The 26,017-nt window shown below is 34.9% G+C and overlaps 1 protein-coding gene and 1 long non-coding RNA gene across 7 annotated transcripts in view; one reads left to right on the forward strand and one right to left on the reverse strand.

The window, feature by feature from the left end:
- The window catches only part of LOC120634551 (ankyrin-2-like), an 83,631-nt gene extending 64,628 nt beyond the window's left edge, over positions 1-19,003 (forward strand). For 3 of the 6 annotated variants that reach the window (XM_039905242.1, XM_039905244.1, XM_039905243.1), the window contains exons 36-51: positions 91-303; positions 389-652; positions 722-1,541; positions 1,622-1,843; positions 1,917-2,043; positions 2,121-4,885; positions 5,297-5,433; positions 6,017-7,112; positions 7,186-7,302; positions 7,707-7,802; positions 8,908-14,575; positions 14,661-14,782; positions 15,556-15,710; positions 16,081-16,237; positions 16,480-16,591; positions 17,457-19,003. In XM_039905242.1, the coding sequence (XP_039761176.1) occupies positions 91-303; positions 389-652; positions 722-1,541; positions 1,622-1,843; positions 1,917-2,043; positions 2,121-4,885; positions 5,297-5,433; positions 6,017-7,112; positions 7,186-7,302; positions 7,707-7,802; positions 8,908-14,575; positions 14,661-14,782; positions 15,556-15,710; positions 16,081-16,237; positions 16,480-16,591; positions 17,457-17,514 (12,129 nt within the window). In that variant the 3' untranslated portion in view covers positions 17,515-19,003. The remainder of the gene's footprint in view (positions 1-90; positions 304-388; positions 653-721; positions 1,542-1,621; positions 1,844-1,916; positions 2,044-2,120; positions 4,886-5,296; positions 5,434-6,016; positions 7,113-7,185; positions 7,303-7,706; positions 7,803-8,907; positions 14,576-14,660; positions 14,783-15,555; positions 15,711-16,080; positions 16,238-16,479; positions 16,592-17,456) is intronic. The other 3 variants (XM_039905245.1, XM_039905247.1, XM_039905246.1) reach the window with 3 other exon arrangements.
- LOC120634552 lies at positions 15,457-16,086 on the reverse strand. The gene is made up of 2 exons (XR_005659250.1): positions 16,030-16,086; positions 15,457-15,693 (listed from the first exon to the last, which is right to left on the reverse strand). It is a non-coding gene; the product is annotated as an uncharacterized LOC120634552 (long non-coding RNA).
- Positions 19,004-26,017: the final 7,014 nt, after the last annotated feature.

Genomic DNA, 26,017 nt, shown 5'->3' on the forward strand with positions numbered 1-26,017 from the left:
TATAAAGATTCTATAGAGCTAAATACTAAAATTTAATATATCTGTGCTGTATAAATGTTGGTCTATAATAATGTTCTTTAATATTTTTAGGTTGAAGCTCAACAATCTATAGCTAGCACAAAGTCAGATTTAAGCAAACATACCAAGACGGATTCTGTTGGTTCTGACATACAAGATACTCAAGGAAGAAAAGTCTCTCAAGAATCTCCGTTACCATCTGGCATTGACAAAACTGATTCTTTAGCTGATTTGCAACAAAGCACCGAAAGAGATGTTAGTTATGTCTCTCAAACAGAATCCAAGGTCATATTAGAATTATAATTAATATAATAAAATCCATTTAAAATTGTACAGTTGTTTTGTATTAACAAGGGTGTTTGTCTTACAGATTTATTCGAAAGACTCTAAACATAGAAGTGATTCGCTAGATGAAGCTTCACAGTTTTCAGACTTAGACGATCAAATAGGTATGAGTCCTGCACACAAGCCACCATCCGAAAGACCATTTAAAGAAGGAAGAATAATTGAATCGGAGGAACAAATAAGTATCATAGAAACTAGCAGAGATCAAACAATTGAATTTTTGAAATATGAAACTGAACATAGTGCGCAAATCCATACAACCATTCTGACGCCGAAAGATACTGAACAGGTATTTTTTTTAAATTATAATTGCTACATCGTTTTAAATTTATAAATTGCTTATCATAATTAATTGTAGGTACTCACCAAGGAATCACCTGTTATAAGTGCTAAAGCAAGACAATTTATAGAAACTGTTCCCGAAGATGACTCTGTCCAAGAATGTTTCTTTTCTAAACGTATTTACTCGGATTCTTTAGAGGACTCTGATCACACAGATTCCAGACGTCACTCAGAAGCAGACTCTTTAAAATCAGATCAATCTGATATTAAAGCAAAAATATCATCATCTGAATTTGATGAAAGAGCAGAGTATGAAGGAACAGCTGACTCTGGCAGTGGCTTTGGTGATGAAAAATTTGAGGAAAGTATTGGTTTTACTTCAATTAAAATTGACTCAAAAGTTTTGGAATCACAAAAGCAAGATTCAGATTCAGCTTCAACACAATTAGACGAACCTGAAGAATCAGACGTTGTTTTTAAGAAAATGGCACCTAAACGCCATTCCCGTTCTGAATCAGTATCGATATCGAAACTAAGTGATTTAAAAGACATAAATATGCCTGTGGCCAAACAAGAATTTCAAATGATTGTGACGGAAGCAGAAGACATTGAAAAATCATTTGAGAAGGATGAGCCATCGGATAAGATTTCATCTGAAAGCAGCAGAGAAATTGAAATGTCTGAAAGGAAATCTTCGGATGGAATATCTGACAGAATAAGCTCGGAAGATGCGGTTACTGATAAAAAGACTTCTTCGGAAGAAGAGCCCATTAAAGATGATAATTTAATGCAACATAAAGAAAAACCTAAAGAAATCACAAAATCTGTTCCTGATACATTCAAAGATATTGAAAAAGTTGATGTCACTTCGCTCAAAGGAGATTATGTAGCCATAGGTAAGTTAAGAATATAAATCGAATTAGAAATATTTAAACGTCTTTAAATATTTTTTTTTTTTTTTTTTCATCGGAATAAGCCGAGGAAGCTAAGCGTCAATCCGTTACTTCTATGGGATCGGGTTCCGTAAGTGAATTGCGGCTAGAGGAAAAACGACTTTCTGATGCACACAGCATTACTGAATCTAGGGACTACACCTTTGAAGAATCCGAAGACGACATAGGAATGCATGGAACACACATAAATGTTAAAGAAACGCCTGGAAGTAGGCAAGAATCTGAAACCAAAATTAAAGCGTCTGGTAAGAAAAATCTATAATTTTTTGTTTATTTCTTATTTTCATGATAAATTATTTTTAGTTTTCATTTTTCCAGAAAAACCAGCAGATCTTTTAAAATTGGCTAAATTGACTCATGGGGATTCATTAGATGACGTTGAAGGTTTTCCCGAAGACCATGTTGCCGAATACGTTCACAAACTACCACATATAGAAGAAACTAGGTAAACCTAATGGATAACAAGTTATTGTTTTTTAAGAACGATACAGTAAATATTTATTTTTAATATTATTTTTACAGCTTAATTCCAGACAAACAAATAACAAACCGATTTTTATGTCGAGAACGGGAAGAGCAGATAAGACGTGAAGCGGACTTTTGTGAAAATAAATTACTTATTGAACAAATAGACACGACTACAAAAGTCAAAACTGAGGATGATAAAATAAAACTGATTCAACAAGAAAGTGACGATGTTTCATCATCTATTAAATCTAAAGAAATGTCTTCTTCTGAACCCTTAGAATCAATTACAATAACGGCGAAGCCAGAAATAAACGTATCAGATGATAAAAAAGTAGTTACAGAGCATAAAAAAGGAACAGCAGGTGAAGAAATAACTATAACAACAATCACTGAAGTTTCAGGAGGATCTACAGGAGTTGAAATTGAAAAAATTACGGTAACTGAATCCACTAAATATCCATCCGGTAAAGAAGTGGTCTCCGTTAAAGTATCAGAAAATATTAAATCTCATAAAATAGATGACGTTTTAGAAGAATCTCTTAGTATTATTGAAGGAGTACCAACTGTAAATGGAGAATCTGAAAAACTAATATTCCCTGTATCTAAAACTACATTTGATGAAAAATCTGATAAAGAAGAGTTTGCTTCATTGACAGAATCTGTAAAAGTTGAAAGTGAACACATAGAAATGTCTATCAAATCTATTAAAGCAACTGCACCTGCGCCCGATAACATATCCTCACTTGAGAAAGAAACGATCGAAACAAAACCAGAAAAAGTCGTTACATTAGAAGATAAATATTTAGCAGGTAAAGAATCTGTACGCATGAAACAATCTGAAACTTCAACTTCTCATGCAAAAGAAATAGCACCTACCATTTTGACAGAGCCAGGTGATGAAAGTGACGAAAAAGTATCAGTTCTGAAAGACACAATTGAAGAAGTTGGCAAAAAAACAACGTCAAAAGAGAAAACGGACACAGAGTTTTTCCTAGAATCAAAAACGGATGATACTGAATTGGGTGAAAAACCTGTTTATGAGAAAGAACTAGAAGGTGTTTCATGTCACAACGATGAAATGATACCGGAGATAGAAAAAACTATGATCTTTCAGGATAAGCAAATATCTACAGCTACTGAGAGTAAAATAGGAGAGTCGGGAGAAGAAATCACTTTAAGTACTGTTACTGAAAATTTAGAGAGTTTTTCTGGTCAAGACAATGTTAGAACTACAGTAACTGAAACTGCAAAATATCGTTCTGGAGAAGAAATTGTGTCAACACATATTTCAGAATCTATTAAGACCCACAAAACACCAAAAATCGAACACCAAGATAGTTGTGGTGATAAAGCAAATACAACTTCGAGTTCTTCTATGACACCCGGATTTCAAAGAGAAATTAGTGAGATACCTGCTGAAGATGAAAAAGTATCAACCACAACAGATACGATAGTAGGTTCATCAGGTGAAGAAATAACTACGATGACTAAGACTGTTACGAAAATACTGCCAACTGGAGAGGAAGCCGTGAAAACTTCCGTTACTATTACAACTAAATATCCCTCTGGACAACAAACCGTTACAACAAAAGTATCAGAATGTATTCGATCCCATAAAGAAGTCGTGTTTGCTACCGCAGCTTCTGAAACCTCATGTCTTGATAATAAAGATAAAATAACAAGTATATCATTAAAATCGGATGATATAACTGATGAAAAAGATACCATAATTGATACCAAAGAAGAAACGCAGATAGGTTCTGCAGGTGAGAACATAACAACAACCACTGTTACTAAGAAAACTAAAATTCCAATGGGAGAAAAGATCGAAACAACTGTTACTGAAGTAACAAAGCTACCCTCAGGAGAAGGACATATATCAACAAAAGTATCAGAGTCCATAAAGACAGTTGAGCAAGACAGTAAAGTTACTGCTGTAAAACAATCGAAGGAGTTTACTGAACAAAAAACGGAATTTCAAACTATATCCGAACCAGATAAGACGGAAGCTTCACAGAAAATTACCTTTATAGAAAGTGCAGTTGATTCTATAAGTAAAATATCAGATTCTGTGTCAAAAGATTTTAGTCATAAGGATATAACTATAGAACAAGTGAAACCTGTAATAGATGACATATTACAAAAAGGAACCATAGTTGTCACAGCACGAAGTCCTGTTCTTGACAAAGATATCAAAATTATCGGTAAAGAAATACTTGAAACTGAAAAAAGGTCTTATGATGCCAAAGTACCCCAAAAAGAAGAGCGAAGACATTCGTGTATTAGTCCGGCCATATCTCTTGAAAGGATTGCAGAATCTGAAGTTGAAATGGAAGATGAAGGAGAGAAATTAGTTGTTGATATCTCGCAAACTGCTAAGGAAGATGATTTAAAAACTGAAATGAAAAAATCTGATTCAGCTATGAAGCAAATGGCTGATAATATAGAAATAATTATTAAACAGGCATCTGAAGATTTAGATATATCATCTGATGAGCCTGGATTTGAAGAAAAAGCAGAAGAGCAATTACAAGGCCAAGTTTCAGTTGACTCTATTATAGAAGAAGCTGTTCAAACTGTTGAAGGCTACTTAGATGAAGCAGCAGGCAAAGATCCTGTAGACACTATATTAGACCAGAAAGAAGTTGTCATGTCTGAAGACAAAAGTATTCCCAAAGAGAGGCCAGGTTTAATCAAGTCGCTCTCTAGAGATAGTGGCGAAATAATAATAATGCCAAAGAAAAAACAACCAAGAACATTTTCAGTTCAAAGTTCACCTGATGAAGTAGAAGAACAAATTTATACAGATTCGGAATCAGGTAAATATAGTTGATTCGTTTTTATAGCCGGCTAGATGATCCAGTGATATAAAACCGTTTTGATTGTTTTAAAATTCATAAGCGAATAACGTCAATCTAAACATACTTTACTATAATTATCAAGTTTCATACAAAATTACTAATTTTCATTATTCTGCCTTCGAGTTATTATTTTTTTTTTTTAAACATCTCGGTATTAAGTTAAGAAGCGTAGAAGTCAACCTGTTCTCAAGTTTTTGCTAGACCCGCATGGTAATTGGCTATATACGCACGTTTATACTAGTGAAATATTCAGTAAATCTTGATCGAATGTAGACCAATTTCCTACAATGTAGCATCGTCATCTGCTATTCTGTTATTTAATTTTTAAATATAATATTGAATTTTATATCAAAACTTTTTGTTCTTTAGACATGGATAAAGCAAAAGTATTGGAAATCATTGAACCCACATCAGACATTGATGGAAAACTTCCCGCTTCTAGTTTTGATATAAAGAAAATTCGTACTGATTCACTCGATGACGCTGACGACTTTCCTGAAAAAGAGGTATTTTTAATATAAAGCCTGTAAACATCTTTTTAGTTCATAAAAGATAGATGAATAATGCTGAGGACTGAGTTTTAATTGTATTGGTGTGGCTCTTTGGGATACGGTAATGGCTAAAATGATGATGATGTACTCGTGTCACTCTCGAGAATATTTTATCACGTATCCATACTTGCATAAATTATATGTGAATGTTAACATCATCAACAAGTGACTACTTGTATGATGTAAAGTATAATGTTGAAGTTCTCTGTTGGACTTAAGTCTTTTGTAAAAATTTCCATACGCTGCAGTTTTGTGCAGCTTGCATTTCTGGAAAATATCCAGTTTGAGGTCTTCACTCTAGCACCTCCAGAAGTCCGGACCGATATCTGACGGTTCTCAACGCTACTAATCTTTCATGACGAATGCAAATGAAACTATTTAATAGCACACATTCTTTGTTAGTAAAACAGGCTCGATGTAGTTAGAACATACATTTACGCTAGTATTTATGTTCTGTGATATTAAGTGATGATCAATAGAAGTATAGAAGTATTGGTGAAAAAAAGATGCTAATAATGTATAATTACTTAATTTCCAGGCTGAATACTTTGAGGATGGAGAAAAATACGACGATGCTGAAGCTTATGGTGTGACTGCTTTTAAGGACAAAGGTCAGCAAGATGAATCTGCGCAATGCTCTAGTGCTCAGCAAGACGATGATGGCAAGTTTACTGATAAGTTTGAAAAGAAAACTCACTTTGTTGAAGGTATCCTACGGTCTGACCTAGTATCAAAATCTACAACCGAATCATCAGTTACAACAGTTATCTCAACTTTAACTAAATCCTCAGATGAGGACCAAAAATCCGTTTTAGAAGATGCAACTTCAGCAGATTTATCTAGAATAAGTGGAGCAGATTTAGTGAAAGATCCTTCAAAAACCTCTATAGATACGAAAGATGAATCCAGAATTGAGGATCAGTTGGAAGATCGAGGTACCCCAGATTTATCCAAGAAATCTGTTGATTTAACCAAAGACTACTCCAAATCATCAATAGATAGTAAGGACACTTCACGAGACTTTGCTACTAATGAGCTCTCTAAAGATTCTACTGTAGATCTCACTAAAGACTATTCAAAAGCTTCAATAGACAGTATTAAGGAATCTTCGAGGTCAATCGACGAAAAAACATTCTCTGAAGAGCAATCGTCTTTTGACTTCTCTAAAACACTTGCATCAGATGCGTCGGATGGTATCAGCAAATGTAAAGAATATATCGAAGAAGAACATTCAACATCTAAAGTTATTCATATTTCAACTAGTTCTTCGCAAGAAACCTCAATTATGACTGAAAGTAAATTATTTAGTGAGCCCGAAGAAAAATCATTCGATAAAACGAAATTATCCGATAAGACAGAAATAGAAAAAGATTTACTTGAGGATTTATTGGAAGTCCATGATCAGGCAAAAGCCACTGATGGATCAATGGATACAAAAATGACAGTTGAAGCTATGGATTCAGAAGTTAAGAAAAAGCTTACATTTGATGATAAACAAGAATATATTGATGAAAAAGATGATGAGACAGATGTACCTGATATATCAGAACTTAATAGAAGATGCTCAAACTTACTAGAAGATATTTCTGCTCAAGGCGCTCTTATAAGGATCGATAAGAGTCACGTAGTTCAAGGTAAGTTTCGTGACATACTATTCTAACTGTAATAACCATTTCTGATTCCCCTAATAATTAAAAATGGTTCTAGATATTTCCTCAAAGTTCTCAAAGACGCCGCCACCATCCCCTGTAGATTTAATAATGAAAGAGAGGGTGAAAACAGATGAAAGTACTTTTGATAAACATACTGGGCTACAACCTAAAAGTAAGTTTTTTATATCTGAATAGCTTTCCAACTGTTTTTTCATTCTTTTCTTTCACAAATAGTAACTTATGTTAATGTGTAAATTTGGAATATTTTTTTATTATATAAAACTTAATTTTATTGATTTACTCTGATTTTAATGATTTATAAATATTATTTGTCATATAATACAAACTGAAATAGATCCCAACATAAATATGATGTTATTGAAACTTTTCTACCGAAAAAATTAAGAGGTTTTTAACCATATTATAAACTCACCCCCAAATACGCCCGAGTTTAATTATAAATTGACCACTGTAAATACAGCAATTCCAAACATTATGCATTTGTTAATGACAGTTTTTCTTCGCATAATGCAGTTGTTTATTATTATAATAAAGCTAACGTTCAATAATACTTAGGTTCAGAATCGTCATTTTTGGATGCAAGCCGTCAATCTCCTAGAGCGTCGTCAGCTGGTGATAGCTTAATCAGTGAAACTGAAGCGCATCAAAGTGGTTAGTAATTGATATGCTTTCTTAGAAATAATCGGGCTTCATGGTCTCATTAACATATCCAATCAAAAAAACTACCTACCATTTTACTAACGCCTTAGATGGAAAAAGAACTCCCTTAATAAAACCATTATTAACTCAACATAATATATATCATATGCCTTAACAGAAAATAATTTATTCAAAATCATCAATATGATAATCTTGCAATATGTTTATGAATATAATGCTCTTTTTTAAAATAACATTATATGAGATTCGTAAAAATTTCGAAATGCTATATGCATTGTAGTGGCAAAATATAAGGTAGTCATAGCGAAACTTTACTCATTGCTAAGTAGAAAAAAACCCAGCTAAATCTTTATTTGCCACAGTATTTAGTTATGCCGATCGTCGCATGTTGTTTATTTCCTCGTAAAATAACCAAAATATTTGCTATTACAGAAAAAAGCTAAAGGAATCAATTAATTTAAAGCACCTAGATTAGAAAGGTAGACACCCCATTATAAAGATATATAAATTGTTACATGAACAAAATAACATCATCTATTTCAAGACATTAAGATTAATTTGCTATTATCACATAGGTTACGCAAATATCTTTCGCACAGTAAATTTTACTTTCTTTCTTGCGGAGTCCTCACATTGCTTAGGTAAGTGGACACAATTGGAAAAAGCATCATATTAATACTTCGTCAATGTCGCTTTTTAAACTTTTCAAATAACGAGTTAGAGTACTTTCATCAATTAGCAAGACAATTTTTGTTACCACTACATCAGTATTCACCTTTGAGTAATGTTTCGCTTTGATTCCAAATTTTCTTTAATTCTTTTTAACATATTTGCCACACTCGCTTTCTTCACTGTAATCGTATTTTACCTTGTTTTCATTATTCAATATCTATACTCATCATAAATATATAAAATGCTTAGACGCTTTCGTCGTTTTTTTAGCAATATTTTAAATTTGCACAGACTGTTCGGTTTTAAAATATGTATACTAACTATTCTATGTAAAAAATAATAGTGTCATCTATAAGGACACTTACTTATCCAAAGAAGTTACGAAGTTTTCAAACTAATCTCAAATGGTTTATTTTCTTTTCAGAATTATTAATAGAAGATTCTGAGGCACCGATTGGTAGGTCCAAATCACCAACAAAACATTTAGCTGATAATATGTCGTTTGTAAATGTCGATAAACCTACAATAACAACCGGTGCCATTGATTTAGTAGATCGGACGATTGAAAAAAGTATCGACGTTATTGACCAAATTAAAAAAGAGATTGAAGAAGAAATGCACAAATCAACTTCATCAGACACGTTTTATTCGGAATCAAGAATTGAAACTTCTACATCATCTTCATCTATTCATAAGACTGTTGAGGGAACTCAGCTAAAGTTTCAGAGTATTGATCCAGAAGCAGTTATGTCTGACATGATTTCGAAGTTTGGATCAACAGTTGAATATAGCACTGTACTTTCCCATAAAGAGACAGAAACGAGGAAGATTTCGGGACAAGAATTCTTCTCAGAAACAAAACAAGTGTCATCATCAGACGATGATTCACTTATAATTAAGACTGAAACCAGTCATGAATTGCGAGGTCAAGAGCACGAAGTAAAAGAAAAAATGACAGTTAAAAGAGATGGGGAACAAACAGAAACATCTCAAAAGAAAATGGAAAAAGCTCACGAAGCGACGGCTAAAAGGTCCGATAAAGAAACTAAAACGGTAATTAAAAGTACTGATGATGCAGATATAGTTACTGTGGACCGGGAATTTTCTGAGCAAGGTCTTTATACTGGAAGACAAACAAAATCAGAAGAGAGAATGACTGCTCTAAGAGATGAAACTGTCAAGAAAAAACATGAAGTTAAAATTTCAGAAAGGGACCTTTCTCACGAGCAATGGGGAAAGGAATATTTTACACAGCCAGGAGAACTAGAAGATATAAAAGAGGATGAGGATTCAAAATCCAGAATTGCATTTATAGAAACCAATCTTAAAATAGTAGAGACAGATGAGATTGTATCTAGTGTTGAAGTTTCTGAAAAAGGTCACGTTATAAGTTCAAAAGTCGAACACCATAAAGAAGAATCTGTAATTGAAAGCAAAGAGCACGATGATCTTAGTTCAGATGCTTCTCATATACCAAGCTTTAAGAGTGAAGCAACAGATAAAAAAGATTCATCAGAATTAAGTCCTAAAAGTAAATCAAAATCATTTAAGAAAAACGACGAGGTATATGAGGTAGATTTTATAAAAGAAATAAAGATATCAACCTCACCAGTAAAAAGTACATTTAGTCGTACTGGTAGTCAAGATACACACTCCGAGTCTGAAGTTGTGCCAGAATTGCCTCACGATGACAAGACAAGTGAAACACCAAAGAAAGATATAGTCTTGAAATCTCCAGTAAAATTACTTTCCAGCGAAGATTTAATATTAGAAGTTTCAGTCACTCGAGATGGTTCTAGCATTGATGATAGTTTGGCATATTTAACTAAACCCGAATTGACGTATGCTGTATCCTCAAGTAATGTCACAAAAAGTATAGAAACTGACATTATTGAAACTAAGAGTGCAATTATTGAAACTAGCATAAAAACTACAAAATTTGACATGTCACCAAGTACTTTAGAAATATCAGATGATATAAGTACTACGTCAAAGGACGCGATGATAAAATCTGGTGAAAGTATTGACACTGAATGTATGGTCAAATCCCTAGAATACCATGAAGGTGAGGTTTTACAGAAGTCAATGGATTCAACAGTTAGTGCTGAAACACTCCATGCATCTGAATTTTCAACTGAAGCTGATTCAGCTTTTTTAACGGGCACAGATCATAAAAAAGAAGAAATTAAATTAATGAAGGAAAAAAGCACAGAAGATATTTGCAGTAGTGGTTATGACACAGATTTTTCTTCTGCTGAGTTTCATGGAATTAAACTTGAATCTGATAGGGTACCTTTAGACTCTTTTATATCAACCCAACCCCTTGCTGACTTATCAGTTTTAGAAAAAACTATTGATGAAGTAAAGCAATCTTTAGAGGCAGCACAAGTTGAAATAATTAGTGAAAAAAGTGATGGGAGTATTAAATATAAGCAATCCCCATCTGAATTTCAGTTTAAAATCCTAATTAGCCCTGAAAGACCTGAAGTCATTAAAGAAGAACCTCATCATGCTGATATTATAATGGAAAAAATGGCGACTAATCTAGTTAAAACTTCTACGCACGACGAAAAAGATGAAAGTCAAAAATCAGACAGTTTGTCACAAAAGATTAGTTCTCAAGAAGAAATCACGTTATCAGATGAAGAAAAGGATACGATTCATCTAAAAGAACCCAGTCCACCACTAGAGGGAGACATATCTATTAGGTCAGATAGTGGACCCCATTCAATATTAGATACAGAGAGCGAAGGCTTATCTGATCGAAATGATTCATCGAAAGGTAGCCCGGAAGTTAAATTAAGAGCGTCTAAACATATTAAATCACAATTAGGAGTCACAGAAAGGCGTTCGGCATCTGAAATAGAAAATTGGTCTAGTTCAGGTGAAAGCCACTATCATAGTTTTGAACACTCTGAAAGTAGACCATTATCTTCTGATGTCGAAGTTATGATGACGGCACAAAGTGGTACTGAATACGAAACAGCTCTTACTAGCCACGACATATCTTCTCAATCTCTTAGAACGTCTAAAGATTATTATACTGCTGGTAGCTCTTTAGCGTCAAGAGAAAGTATGAGAAGTCTTGATTCAGATGGTTCTAGTCATGTAGCTAGCATAGATATTTCAGATGCCTCTGAAACACTTGTACCATCGGCTAACGAATTAAAAGAAGAGCTAATGGAAAGTAGTACTTATGTTGAACAATTTCTTCATGAACAAGAGAAAGTGCCAGTATCTAAAGTGAAGGAAATAAGTGACGAAGAGATTTCTGGAGAAGACGAGGAAATCAAAACTGATAATGTTGAACCATTAGGTAAAATGAAAAGATCGCATGAAATGCGATTTCAACCCAAAGATATGATTCCCGAGCATTTTCCTCTTGCAGGCACCTCGGAAAGCATTGAGTTTGATGACGATTCATTGAAAGATAAAGAAGGATCAGATACAACCATTTCTAGTCAACTAAAAACGGATGAAATTTTATCATCGTCTATTTCGAAACTAGAAATGTCGTCATCACAGTCTCAGATAGATTTAGACAAGGAAGAAATACAAGAAACCATAAATAAATCTTCAGTAGAAAGTGACCACGCTGTACCTTTTTCCGTTGCTAAAATTGAAAAGTCACGAAGAGAATTTGTGGATGTAGAAAGTGAAATCATTCCTGTAGGCTCCGAGGAGTATGAGGAAATCCAGAAATTTGGCAGCATATCTACCGTAGCGGTTAAATCCTGTCAAAATGATGCTATTTTTATAAAAACTGTTGCAAAAGTAGATGAAAGTCTTCCAATGAGACCTACTGGTCAACCAACTCAAAAAGAAGAAAGTAAAGAAGAAGAATTTGTTAAAAAAGTTATTCAGGAAATAAGTACTATTCCTTTCCCTATTACGGAAAAACTACCAAGTCAGAGGGAATTAGTTGACGTGGAAGATGATATTATACCTGTGGGGTCAAAACAGTATGAAGAAATATTAAAATCAAAGAGTGACTCTTCTGTGCCTATGACTAAAATCGAGAAATCTGGTTCCAAGACACCCGACAATCAACTAGAAAGTAAGCAAAGTTCTACTTCAAGTTTAAGAACTCACGAACATCTTTCTACACCGCAAACACCTTTGTCAGCACCCAGTCAGAGTTCTTTGTCAACTGAAAATGGACGAGAATATGTTCTTGATGATATGTACGATATTTCGGAAACACCAGAATTAAAATCTGATCTAGTTACTGAAAGTAGTAGATCAGAACTGGTTATTACTACTGAGGAAAAAGCTTTGTGTACATACGAAAAGGAACAAGACTCGCCAACCAGTGATGAATTTGAAATGGTTGACAAACCTTGTGAAATGGATGACTTTGTTGTAATAGAAGAAGTTGCTAAAGAAGCTCAGGAAACTGATCCTGAAGGCAAAAGTGTGCAAATAAAAGCACAAACATATGTGAAACGACATGATACTGAGATAGAAGAATATTTATCAAAAACAACTAAAAAGCAAGAGAGCTCGAGCAGTGCTTCGGGATCTTTATCTGACGAAGAACTTCTACAAAGTGAATTAGAACAAAAAAAATTACAAGCCCAAGAATTAGCTGAAATTGAAGCAGGTAAACGATGGATACAGATGCAATTTGAAGGAGATCCTCGGTACGATTATGAAAGAATTCCTTTAGAAGATATTAAAGAAGAAGAAATGACAGATTTCGATGCAAGTCGAATAGGAAGTTTAAGTTCACAAAAGGAATCTATTGGAAGTTACGGAAGCTTTAGAAACTCTTACGGAAGCCTTTCTGAATCAGAAATGGCTTCACGTATGAGATTTAGGTTAAAAGGAGAAAATGATGATATATCTATAAGCTCGTTACAGGAATTTGAAAATTTAGAAAGAGCCCTAATGGAACAATATCAACAACATTCTTCATCATCTCAAGACTCACTAAATGGATCATTACCTCGTCGATATATTCTTAGTAAAAGTCAAGGTGATGACATTTCCATTTCAAGTTTAAAAGAATTTGAAGGGCTTGAGTCAGCCTGCTTAGAAGCGTTAAAAGCAGAGTTACTTGCAAAGCAAAAAGAAGCTTTGCTACTCGCTGATCCAAAAGTGGTTAGTGGTAGTTTTCTAGAGCAAGAAAAGCGCTCTTATGATGATAGCAGTAGTAGCAGCCCTCCATTTAAGAGTGGTAGTCCAGGACAAAAAAATGGAAGTCCGTCCCAAAAAAGTGGCAGCCCTTCGCAGAAAGGTGGAAGTCCATCTCAAAAAGTTGGGAGCTATGGTAGTCCTTCACAGAAACTCTTAGCGGATTCAGCAGCAATTAGGAAACTTATCGATCAGCAGCTAGCATTAGAACAAAGAATGCAGGAAGCTCGACCAAAAATTGTCACTGTAAAGAAATTTGATGATAGGGGTGCATTTTTTGTTCCTGAACCTGAACCGGGAAAACCAGAAACGAAATCAACTGAATTGACAGAAGAGTGCGTAAAAGCTGCTTCATTTGTTTGTGCTGCTGCACCAAGCGATGGTTCCGCTGAGTCCATACCAGGAGATTGTGAAGAAATGATGAAAATTTTAGATCAAGAAGAAAATACTAAGAAGCAAGAAGAAAAAACTATAGCCCAGACTGAGGGAGGAGTGATAGAGATTGTGCGAACACAAACTGTTATCCAGCAAAAATTCGTAGATGGTAAAAAAGTTTCCGAAACAATAACTAGCATGGATAGTGAAGGAGGCGTAGATATACCAAGTAGACCTAAGCAGTATGATGACATTTGCATGTCCATAGGTTCTGAAATGTCATCATCTTTAGCCTCACAACCTTCAGAAATCGATAGTTTAATGACAGTATTGGAAAGGCATCCATCTGATAGTGAAGTAGTGACATTTTCAAAGCACACTATAATTACGTCTTCAGAAAGATTTGAAGATAAACCAGAAGATTTGGACCTTTCAAGAGAAGGAAGCGCAGTTCGTGAACTATCGCCCTCCTCTGGGAGGTCGGTAGCTCACAGCATTTCCGGCAAATATTTCACAGATCCAGCCAGCGGTTCTTGGAGCGGTCAAGATGAAGAACTGAGTTCATCCGGAAGTTTTAGCAGGTATTAAGTAGATTATTTGGAGCTTTACGAGATCTACATAAAAATATGCGCTGGTTTAGATATTTAAAAGTCAATTCTTTGGCAGAGCTCGCGCCGATCTGATGTTAGGTAGTACGGACAGTCTGGAAGCTACCAGTTCAAATGCAACCAGAGCAACATACAACTATGAAGTTGATACGCCAATGACTGGAAGTCTTACTTCAGGAGGTAAGTTAAATTGGTAGAATAATTTTATTTTTTTAGAAATACTTTAAACTAAAAAAGATTATTAAGTACCTGCCTAAAGTTAAAGTTACCAATAATAACCGCTTACTGGGTCATCTATATATTATACTGGCCATTGGCCGCGACTTCGCCCGCATTTGTTTTTGTTTTTAAAGCGCTTAGCAACAGTTTGTTTGAGAAATGTTTAGCAGTAGCATCAGCAACATATAGTCATTTGCGCTGGGTAAGTAATGGACTAACTGGAGTCTGTAAATGGATAGGATCAACGTTACTTCGGTTTAAGTTTTTTTTATAGTAATAATGGACGGTGCAGTATTTTCGGAGCCTATTTGGTACAAACCAAATAACCAAAACATCTTTCTCTATATAATATTAATATAGATTGTAATATTAAGACCACTTTTAATTATTACCATAGCTTTTTTATGAAATTATCTACATTTATTGATTATTAATCTCGTTACCTACCATTGCAGATGCTCTTATACCCCGCTTTAAATTTAAAACTATGCTAAAACAAACGTACCGTAATGTTTTATGGAATAATTTGTTGTCTGACAGAAGCGTCGTGAATAAAAATTTAGCTAAGCTCTAAAATATTTTTTTTTATAAATTTTACTATCAAAATAAATTTTTATTTTGAAATACCAACACTCTTAACAATGAAAACCTTTAATGTGATGCAGTCAATACATTATTCTAAGCTTTTCTATTGCTTACTGCCAAGCTTGATACTAATCAGAAAGATAACATAGCGCGCCCTCCAGGCTCGAACACCATGGTCTCCTCACTTGATACCCTGGATCCAGTCACTGCAGTTCAGATGGAAAGTCTTGAACATCAATCTACGAGTGAACACCACTCACAGGAATATGAGGTCCATGAACCGGATTCTGATACGGAAAAACTGGTAAGCAAACAAGATTTCTTTGTTTTAAAACTTACCCAAGAACAATTAAAATTTGTATAATAAGTCAAATGAGTAACGTTGTAGGCCCGCAAATCCAATAGTAGCCTAAGAATCGCTTTCTTGGTACTCATGTAACTCTCCGACCTTTTCTTTAACTATTATTATTTCTATATAAAAAAAAAAAGAGTAAACACTTCATTATACTTGATCTTTTTCATGAGTTGCAATTATTTACTTAGCTTTATAATTGGTATCATTAAGTAAGAGTCGTGTATTTTGTAACTTATTTGTAAGATAAAGAATTAAGAAATGTACTTACTTTTTCCTGCATGGCAATTTTTATATGATTATTTTTACTTATAATTTTCAGGAATTAGACGGTCGAGCTCCCCGTGCTAAAGAACGTACTATTATGTTTGATAGTACAGATACACTAAGCGCAGTCAGTGGTGATGGGTCCGTTAGGGAAGCAACCGTTGAAGCACCAGCTGCTACATTTTACATCGGAGATACGCCCATTCTTAGAGGTGACCTGGTCATTATTATAATATCATCATTAGCTTTCTCACTCCAACCCTTTATAGACCAGACTCTCCACCTTTTTCTATTGTGAGTCTCATCAAGTAGGCCATGTGCTTGGTATGTCAAATTATCGCATGACCTCACGCTCTTATTTTGTCAAAAATATGTTCATATCCTTTATACGTTACATACGTATTTCGAGACTTGGAAAGTTGGTGTCAATTCAAAAAGTTTGTTTTATTCTTAGGAGACCGACCAGAAGAAGAAGAAGATGATAGTCAACCAGTACTATCAGGCAGTTGTCCGGCATCACTTCCACCGGCTACACAATCGTCCCCACCCATTCCAGCCCAGAGAAGGTAATTTTACCATTGATAAGATAATGTCGCCGTCATGTGGTTACCTAAAAACTAGTAATTGTGAATTGCGATTGATTATTGCAATTAAGAAATTTTCAACTAAATACTATACTAACTAACTAAATTTAAGTGAAAACAGATCTTGGCACTGGAACCTATTGCAATTATTATCGGATTGATAACATGAAAGTTATTATTTAAATTTTGAAAAGTAAACTAATAAGCTGTTATTCAATTTAAGGTACATAACATCTTTTATGGTATTTTTATGTTTTTTTTTTTTTCGTTTTTACATTATCGATAGTAATGCTAATATAATTTAAGATTGAAAGATAAATTAATTCGTTAAACTATTATGCTTTTTATCAAACATCGTATTTATTTGTACAAATTTATTGTTTTTGCTAGATTATCTTGAGGTCTCTATTATGTGCCTACTAAAGTGCAAATATTATCATTGCAGCTGCTATTGTTTAAGTCACTCGCAAGGCAATCTCGGCAAATAGGTACACTGTTTATATTGTATTGCTTTCTAAATTTATTTGCCTTATTACTACTTTGTTTAGTATGGACTGAAATCTAAAAATTTGCAATGGCTTTTTGATAGGTACTAGAAAATGATATATTTCATTACCTACTGTTTAATAATTTATAACTGAGTTGTTTGCTGTCATTATAACCATAGCATGGAAAGGGGTTTTAGTGTTTTGTATGTTTTGTGGAAATTTAATTTGTTTATTTTGCAGCATAAGTGTATTTTTTACTATAATTTGTTGATTATGTTTAAATATAATGTGAAAATAAAATTTCCACAAGACTCTCATGAGAACAATTGTATTGGTTTTAAGCATTTGTTTCTTTTCAGGTCCCTCTCAATGATTCCTAAACCATTGCAGTCAAGCCTCAACGGCACAAAGAAGTAAACTCAAGAAACAACTAGACCAATGTTTTGTTTTTTTTCTATTATTGTTTTGTCACGATTATTCAAACGTCAGCTTCGGCTTAGCGAATATTGCACTGTTTGCTAACTCTGGTTGTGGAAACATTCCTATGTACAAAAACAATGACTTTCTTGAAAAAAAGAAATGAAATTTCTATGAATTTTTTGATAACTGTTGACTAGTTTAGTATTTAGCAAACTGTTAACAACTGTTATCTGTCTTAGTGTACTACAGAATAACGAGAAATGGAGCAGATTCGATTACTCAAATCCTAAACTGGGCTGACTAATGAAAAAGTAAGAAAAATATAACATCCTGCTGAAAATAAGAAATAGAATTTAATTGAATTCTGTCAATTCAGTTTAGATTTTTAACCGTATTTGTACCTCGTTCTCTAAATCTTACCCTACAAGACTAAAAAAGAAAACTTAATCATAATCTTTTTATCATTACTATAATGTTACCTAAACATGATTGAGACACATAGAACAGACAAAAGGCACTCCATTTAAACTTTATCAGTCAAATAAAATGTGTGGAGTAAATCATAATCCAGAAAATGGATATATCTTTAGGCATACAAAATATAAGTATTGTGCAGAATTTTGGATGTATTTTGGTACTAAATTTTGTACTGTTCCGTCGGATATTCGACATCGGTCCATGTTACTTGACCTATAAGCCTCTATAGATAGCGCTTAGCTTGTTAGTCTTGAAAATAATCGCTTATTCAATGATGTTAACACTGTAGAGAATATCAACTATTTTATAAGAGTTAATGTAAGTTAAGTCCTTACTGATCATTGATTTGATAATTGAATGGTTTTGAAAACAGAATTGGATGATAGAACAATAGTACTATCCTACAAACTTAACGTGCAAACGCAAGACAATTTTATATCCGAAAAAGTTTTGCCTCCAACGTGATAAGAGAACTTCTGATAATATCGCAGAGACATTAAGAAACTCTTTCAAAAAACATTGTATCTTAGTTTATAAAGTAACGCAATGTCTCCTTCTTTCGAATGTCAAATTGCTGTTAACAGAAAGAGAGAAGACACAGTACACGTAATCCCCAGATAAACAACAACTTTCAAATGTAACATCGCATTTTACGTGCTGTCCCGATTACAATGTTATGAAAATTATTAGACCATCAAAGGATAATTAGGAAAATCTAATTATTGAATGAACTGGGAAACAGAACAGAAACATCAAGTCTGTCTTAAATTTTTAAGAAGGCATTTTGCCCTGCCCTGCGTGAGATAAGAGCAAGAAACAGAAGATAGGCATAGAACCACTTGAAATAAGAAGGATATAATTGTGTTTAAACCTATTCTTTACCTTATCTTTTTTCTCTACGCTATTACATTTATAACTAAGAAAGTTTGGATCTTTGTTAAACGCCACGATTAAGTGAACCGATTTAGCTTCGGTTGGAATTAGCTTAAACACTGAATTAAATCATAACCCTACAAAAAAAATCTTTAAGAACTAGCGAATTCGCTGTCATAAACTATACTTATTCAATAACTTAACTGATTTTTTTCCTGTTCTTTTAATGATTTGACTTTTAATGACGTTACTTGATGAATAGACAAATCCGTTGCGGATATAACTTATTCATGCGCGTACGTTAGGAAAATCAAACTGCTCTGCCTTGGCTGGGGCAGTCTGTAAATTGGTTTCAATTCTTGCACAATTTCTGAACTAATTAGATAGGTAGAGGTACAAAATGTAATATAAGATTAACGATCACGGTCAGCATATTTCTTTTATAAATATTATAAGCATCTTTTCAATGTGATTGATGATATTAACTATTTCTAGTCATTTTGCTTTAATTTACTTTTGCGTTGTAATTATTTTTACTGATGCGATTTAGAATAAGTAAAAAAAAAAGTCATACTTTACTTGATGTTATTTATTTATTTTAATTCTATTATATTTTAAGTATTCAGATTCTAAAGTTCGGTTGAGTTGAGTTGATCGTTAATTAAAATGAACGTCAACGCTTGCTCAGTTTCTATATTTAAATGGTAAGAGTGTAAATGAAAGGTAATTTAGAAGTACTCATAAAATGGTACTCAATGGATTTGGATGTTTTTGAATTAAAGTTTGAGACTGAAGATGAATTAAAATCTCGCTAAATGAGATAAACAAGCTTAGTAAAAGCACTTGATAAAATGCGATGTGCTTCATATCGGCGTATTTAGCCAGGTATTCATATGGAAACTGTAACTCTCATTGTTGTGCGTTACTGTTATACGTAAGGCTCCTATAAGACGTAAGGCTCGTGTAAGGTACGCGAACCAAACTTGCTTGTTCGCCTCTTGCGGCATGCTTGCGTAAATGCTTAATATTTAAAGATTCACGTCATCTAACTACCCTCAAACATGTCTATATTGGACAAACCCGTCTTGACGTTCGGGTTATAACATGGATAGTGTGCATCAATAAAACCTCGACCGTTACGCACCAGTTATAGTTTCAATTTCCATAAAAGTATAATACGCGAAAGCATGGTGAGTGCGGAAGACAGAAAAAAAAACACTGAAAATTATAAAGGCGATTGAAGGGGTTTTCAATTATGAATACCATTTATCGACCCTAACTTTTCGAGAATCCTTTTTTAACGTGGAATCAATATTAAGTAATGAAGAATTAAAAGGTATATATTCGGTCTCTAAATTTATTTACGGTGTGAATAAAATAGCTGTTGAAAGAGCTAACGTACTTATGTCCGACCTAGTCAAGCGCATCGCGATTACTGAGACTGATAGACGCGTGTGGGGAACAAAGATGGGGGCCACTACCCCCCGCACCTCATACGGCACCCGCACTCCCACCTGTCGCGTACTGTACCCGGCCTTTGGTTCCACGCGCATGGGAATCTGAGCCGATAGAATATAATAGTTAATTTTGTTTAAGAATCGGTGTGCTTATGATAATGTTACTTGATGCTAGTGCATTGCTGTATTAAGTTTCAAGATCGGTTTAGTTGCCACGTTCGATTGTTTCACGTTGTATTTGTAATATTGCTGAATATTCTATCGATAAACTAAAATTATTATTGAAATATTAAATAAAAACGCTATGTCTCATATTTAATTGATGATGTTTCATTTGTACTCGAACCTGTCCTACCTTAATGCTATACATCACGTGCGTACGTTTATGCTATAAAATCACTCGGTTGTTTCTTATAATTTTCTCTTCATCGGACCAAATAAGTAAATGTTTTATCCTTTTGTATACAACGTGTAACTGTTAAAGAGTGCTTGAGTATTTTTCATAAGGAATCACCCTGTAAAAATATTAAATAAAACGAAGCATATTTATTTTTCCATACAAACTACATAGTTCAAAAAATTCTAAGGGTTTCTAATGACAACCCTATTGAAGATAAAAGACCGACACGTGCATAGTGCCTACGCTACAGGACGCGTATCTAATAATGTGACAGTAGTCACTTGATTTTAATTTTGCATGTGATGTTAGGGCTGCATACGATTTCTTTCAATAAAAACTATGGCAATGATTTATTTCACATATAAGTCAACGAGACTGTAAATAGTGTACCTCTAAAGCCACTGAAGTATTATTTCGGTTTTCATTTACAAGATGTAGAACATCTCTCATGCTCACTTATCAGTGACGTCGTGCTACAAAAAGATATTTTTTAGCATAAACTTTTTTTTTTTTTTTAATTTATTGTTCAAAATAAATGTAACAAATATTTTCCAACATAATTATCCATCCCCTTAGAAACTATGCGTACATTTCTTCCATTTAGTACTTTCAAGCAAACTGTTTTATAATATTTTTTTAAAGAGCCTTCGTATGAGTAGTTCGAAAAAATTAAAGAACTCATTTTGTTCGATAGTGTCATATTCCCCAACGGATAGATGGACAAAATTAGGGTTTTTGAAAAATTTCACACAATTGCTTATGAGCCGATAGTTGGATGAAGCGGTGATAGCCCGGTGGGTAGGTGGCTCGGCTTACATTTGCGAGTGCCGAGTTCGAATCCCAGCACCTTCAACTTTTCTAAGTTATGTAAGTTATTAAATATCACTTGCTTCAATGGTGAAGGAAAACAGCGTGAGGAAACCTGCATGCCTGAGAGTTCTCCATAATGTTCCCAAAGGTGTTGAGTCCACCAATCAGCCAGCCTGGTAGACCACGGCCAGTGGCGTGCATAGAGGGTATGCACAGGGTATGCAGATGATATAAAATTAAGAAAAGCTCCAGTACGTCTAAATAAAACTAAAGGGTAGACATTGTAAGAGTTATAAAACGACTATCCTTAAGTATTTATAACACGTACCTACTGGAGATTTTCTTCATTTTATATCATATGCATTCCCTGTGCATAACCTCTATGCACGCCACTGACCACGGCCTTAACCCCTGCTCATTTTGTGAGGAGACTCGTGCTCTCAGTGGCGTGCACTTCATATATGCACAAAAGCACGGCATACATTGTTCATTCAATGATGATGATGATGATGATGGATAGTTGGAAACGGATACCTAGAAGGAGTAGAGCTTTTTCTGGCAAAGATCGTCCGATATTGCCACTATGCTTATTTCTACCGCCTCGAGTATTGGTCAGAAAGGTTACTAGCGTAATTACAGGCACTTGAGGTACCTACGCCTCAGATTGTTTTTTTTTTTTTTTTTTTATTAACGATAGGCCAGCGCTTGACGACAATCATGCCCGTTAGAAGGCAATGATGAGGTCTAGCACAGTTACCGGGGCGTTCCACATCTTAGCGGCACGTATCAAAAACGTGGATAAAAAACGTTTCGTGCGTGTTAATGGAATATCAACCACATAAGGATGCCACCATCACGGTGTCTCGCTGTTCTGTGGTAGAACGGGGAAAGAGGAACAAGATTGTGAAGTTCCTGAGCACACTCACCGAAGTATGTCCGGTAAACAGGCAACATTGCGTTGGTGCTGGAGACTATGTAGTTTCGCCTGTGTTAACGATTGACGATCACAGGGCGGCAGTTTCAAGGACGTGTTCTTCGCATGCCTTGCGAAGTGCTGCTGCGTTTATTTGCGATGGTTTTCCATCAGATGGACGATCTTGGTCCGTCAGTTATTACTATAAAAATACTTAAGACAGTTTTTCTATCTGACTGTTATCCTGCAACATATACTATGGTTTTTCTGGTATATATCATCTTTAGAATCAATAACAGTGTTTTCCAATAGCAGAAATGGTAAACAGTCTATAAGATTTTGTAAATTTAAAATGCATATAATTTTTTTTGGAACCGACAGGATTTGAACCTGCGACGCTCTGGCAATCGCGGCCTGAGCGGTTTAACAAATTAAGCTATGGTTCCCCTACCGTCGCTATAAGACTGATATAGAAGGCATATACTAATTTCGACGTTGCAGATTAAAATCCCGTCGGTTCCAGAAAAATTTATATGCATTTTAAATTTATAAAATTGACAATTCCTCTAAGTGTAGGTAAAAACAGTAACAAAAATTACAAAAAAAAATTGTCTATTATAGCTCTAAAACAGCTCTATCACTCTTGGAAAGCTTGTTGTTACGTTTATAATAATAGATAAAAATGCTTGGGTGTAAATTATTTCTCTAACCAGGTTGCTTCTTTAATAGTTCTTAAATGACAATGTGAGATGGTGATAACGAAAAAAAAATAACAATCGGCTAAGTTTGTTGTGGGCTTCTTCTTAGACCAGGGCGCGATTGGAACCCTCGTAGCTTTAGTTTTAAGTTGACGAATTTATTTATCGCCAGCAACTCACTCCTATGTCATATTTTACGTGTAATGTTCGCATCAAAAGTGCCCATTTTTTTTGACGTGACAACGTCTTATAATTCGATGGAGCCAGCTGCACGCACGAAAAAACATGACGTATGCGGCGTTACCTCACTCTGAGGCGTTCCATTCAAGGCTTGAAGTGCAAGCGAGAGCGCGGAACGAGCGACAAAGAGGCACAGTCGGCCTCCGGGTTCGACATCTGTCTCTCTCCTACTTGAGTGAGCGATGCGTCCGTGTGGACAGCTTCTATACAATAATACATTTACATGTTTTCGGCAAGGATGAAGTGCAGTGAAAAGTGAATGTGGTGTCAATTGTTTATAGCAACGATAATATCTATCAAACAAATAAAATTAAAATTTTCTTTTGAAAAATGCAACCATTCCATCAATATTTACTTACGACGTTGTCACGTTCAACGTACGTATCGTCAGTAAGCCGACTTTACAGACAACCAATTTTTTAGGTTGGTTTACGCCTTAGGTTGATGATGGACACGGGCACTATGTAGGGCGGGTTACTTGCATGCACAGTGAAGAAGTGTTCTTGTTTATACTCGGTTTTCACTTATCATTAGGTGAGGCACTGTTGGTATTAATATTTAAAAAAAAAGGTAAAAATGAAACTCGAAATTTCTAATAAATTTTAATTAACAAAATATAAATTACTTATCATCTAGAAGGAATATTATGAAGGATGTTTTACACTTTCTTTTATAATTTAGCTATATTTATCTATAATGCACAGGGTATGCAGATGATATAAAATTAAGAAAAGCTCCAGTACGTCTAAATAAAACTAAAGGGTAGACATTGTAAGAGTTATAAAACGACTATCCTTAAGTATTTATAACACGTACCTACTGGAGATTTTCTTCATTTTATATCATATGCATTCCCTGTGCATAACCTCTATGCACGCCACTGACCACGGCCTTAACCCCTGCTCATTTTGTGAGGAGACTCGTGCTCTCAGTGGCGTGCACTTCATATATGCACAAAAGCACGGCATACATTGTTCATTTAATGATGATGATGATGATGATGGATAGTTGGAAACGGATACCTAGCAGGAGTAGAGCTTTTTCTGGCAAAGATCGTCCGATATTGCCACTATGCTTATTTCTACCGCCTCGAGTATTGGTCAGAAAGGTTACTAGCGTAATTACAGGCACTTGAGGTACCTACGCCTCAGATTGTTTTTTTTTTTTTTTTATTAACGATAGGCCAGCGCTTGACGACAATCATGCCCGTTAGAAGGCAATGATGAGGTCTAGCACAGTTACCGGGGCGTTCCACATCTTAGCGGCACGTATCAAAAACGTGGATAAAAAACGTTTCGTGCGTGTTAATGGAATATCAACCACATAAGGATGCCACCATCACGGTGTCTCGCTGTTCTGTGGTAGAACGGGGAAAGAGGAACAAGATTGTGAAGTTCCTGAGCACACTCACCGAAGTATGTCCGGTAAACAGGCAACATTGCGTTGGTGCTGGAGACTATGTAGTTTCGCCTGTGTTAACGATTGACGATCACAGGGCGGCAGTTTCAAGGACGTGTTCTTCGCATGCCTTGCGAAGTGCTGCTGCGTTTATTTGCGATGGTTTTCCATCAGATGGACGATCTTGGTCCGTCAGTTATTACTATAAAAATACTTAAGACAGTTTTTCTATCTGACTGTTATCCTGCAACATATACTATGGTTTTTCTGGTATATATCATCTTTAGAATCAATAACAGTGTTTTCCAATAGCAGAAATGGTAAACAGTCTATAAGATTTTGTAAATTTAAAATGCATATAAATTTTTTTGGAACCGACAGGATTTGAACCTGCGACGCTCTGGCAATCGCGGCCTGAGCGGTTTAACAAATTAAGCTATGGTTCCCCTACCGTCGCTATAAGACTGATATAGAAGGCATATACTAATTTGGACGTTGCAGATTAAAATCCCGTCGGTTCCAGAAAAATTTATATGCATTTTAAATTTATAAAATTGACAATTCCTCTAAGTGTAGGTAAAAACAGTAACAAAAATTACAAAAAAAAATTGTCTATTATAGCTCTAAAACAGCTCTATCACTCTTGGAAAGCTTGTTGTTACGTTTATAATAATAGATAAAAATGCTTGGGTGTAAATTATTTCTCTAACCAGGTTGCTTCTTTAATAGTTCTTAAATAACAATGTGAGATGGTGATAACGAAAAAAAAATAACAATCGGCTAAGTTTGTTGTGGGCTTCTTCTTAGACCAGGGCGCGATTGGAACCCTCGTAGCTTTAGTTTTAAGTTGACGAATTTATTTATCGCCAGCAACTCACTCCTATGTCATATTTTACGTGTAATGTTCGCATCAAAAGTGCCCATTTTTTTTGACGTGACAACGTCTTATAATTCGATGGAGCCAGCTGCACGCACGAAAAAACATGACGTATGCGGCGTTACCTCACTCTGAGGCGTTCCATTCAAGGCTTGAAGTGCAAGCGAGAGCGCGGAACGAGCGACAAAGAGGCACAGTCGGCCTCCGGGTTCGACATCTGTCTCTCTCCTACTTGAGTGAGCGATGCGTCCGCGTGGACAGCTTCTATACAATAATACATTTACATGTTTTCGGCAAGGATGAAGTGCAGTGAAAAGTGAATGTGGTGTCAATTGTTTATAGCAACGATAATATCTA

This window comes from Pararge aegeria, chromosome 24, assembly GCF_905163445.1.
Source record: "Pararge aegeria chromosome 24, ilParAegt1.1, whole genome shotgun sequence".
NCBI classification, from domain to species: Eukaryota; Metazoa; Arthropoda; class Insecta; order Lepidoptera; family Nymphalidae; genus Pararge; species Pararge aegeria.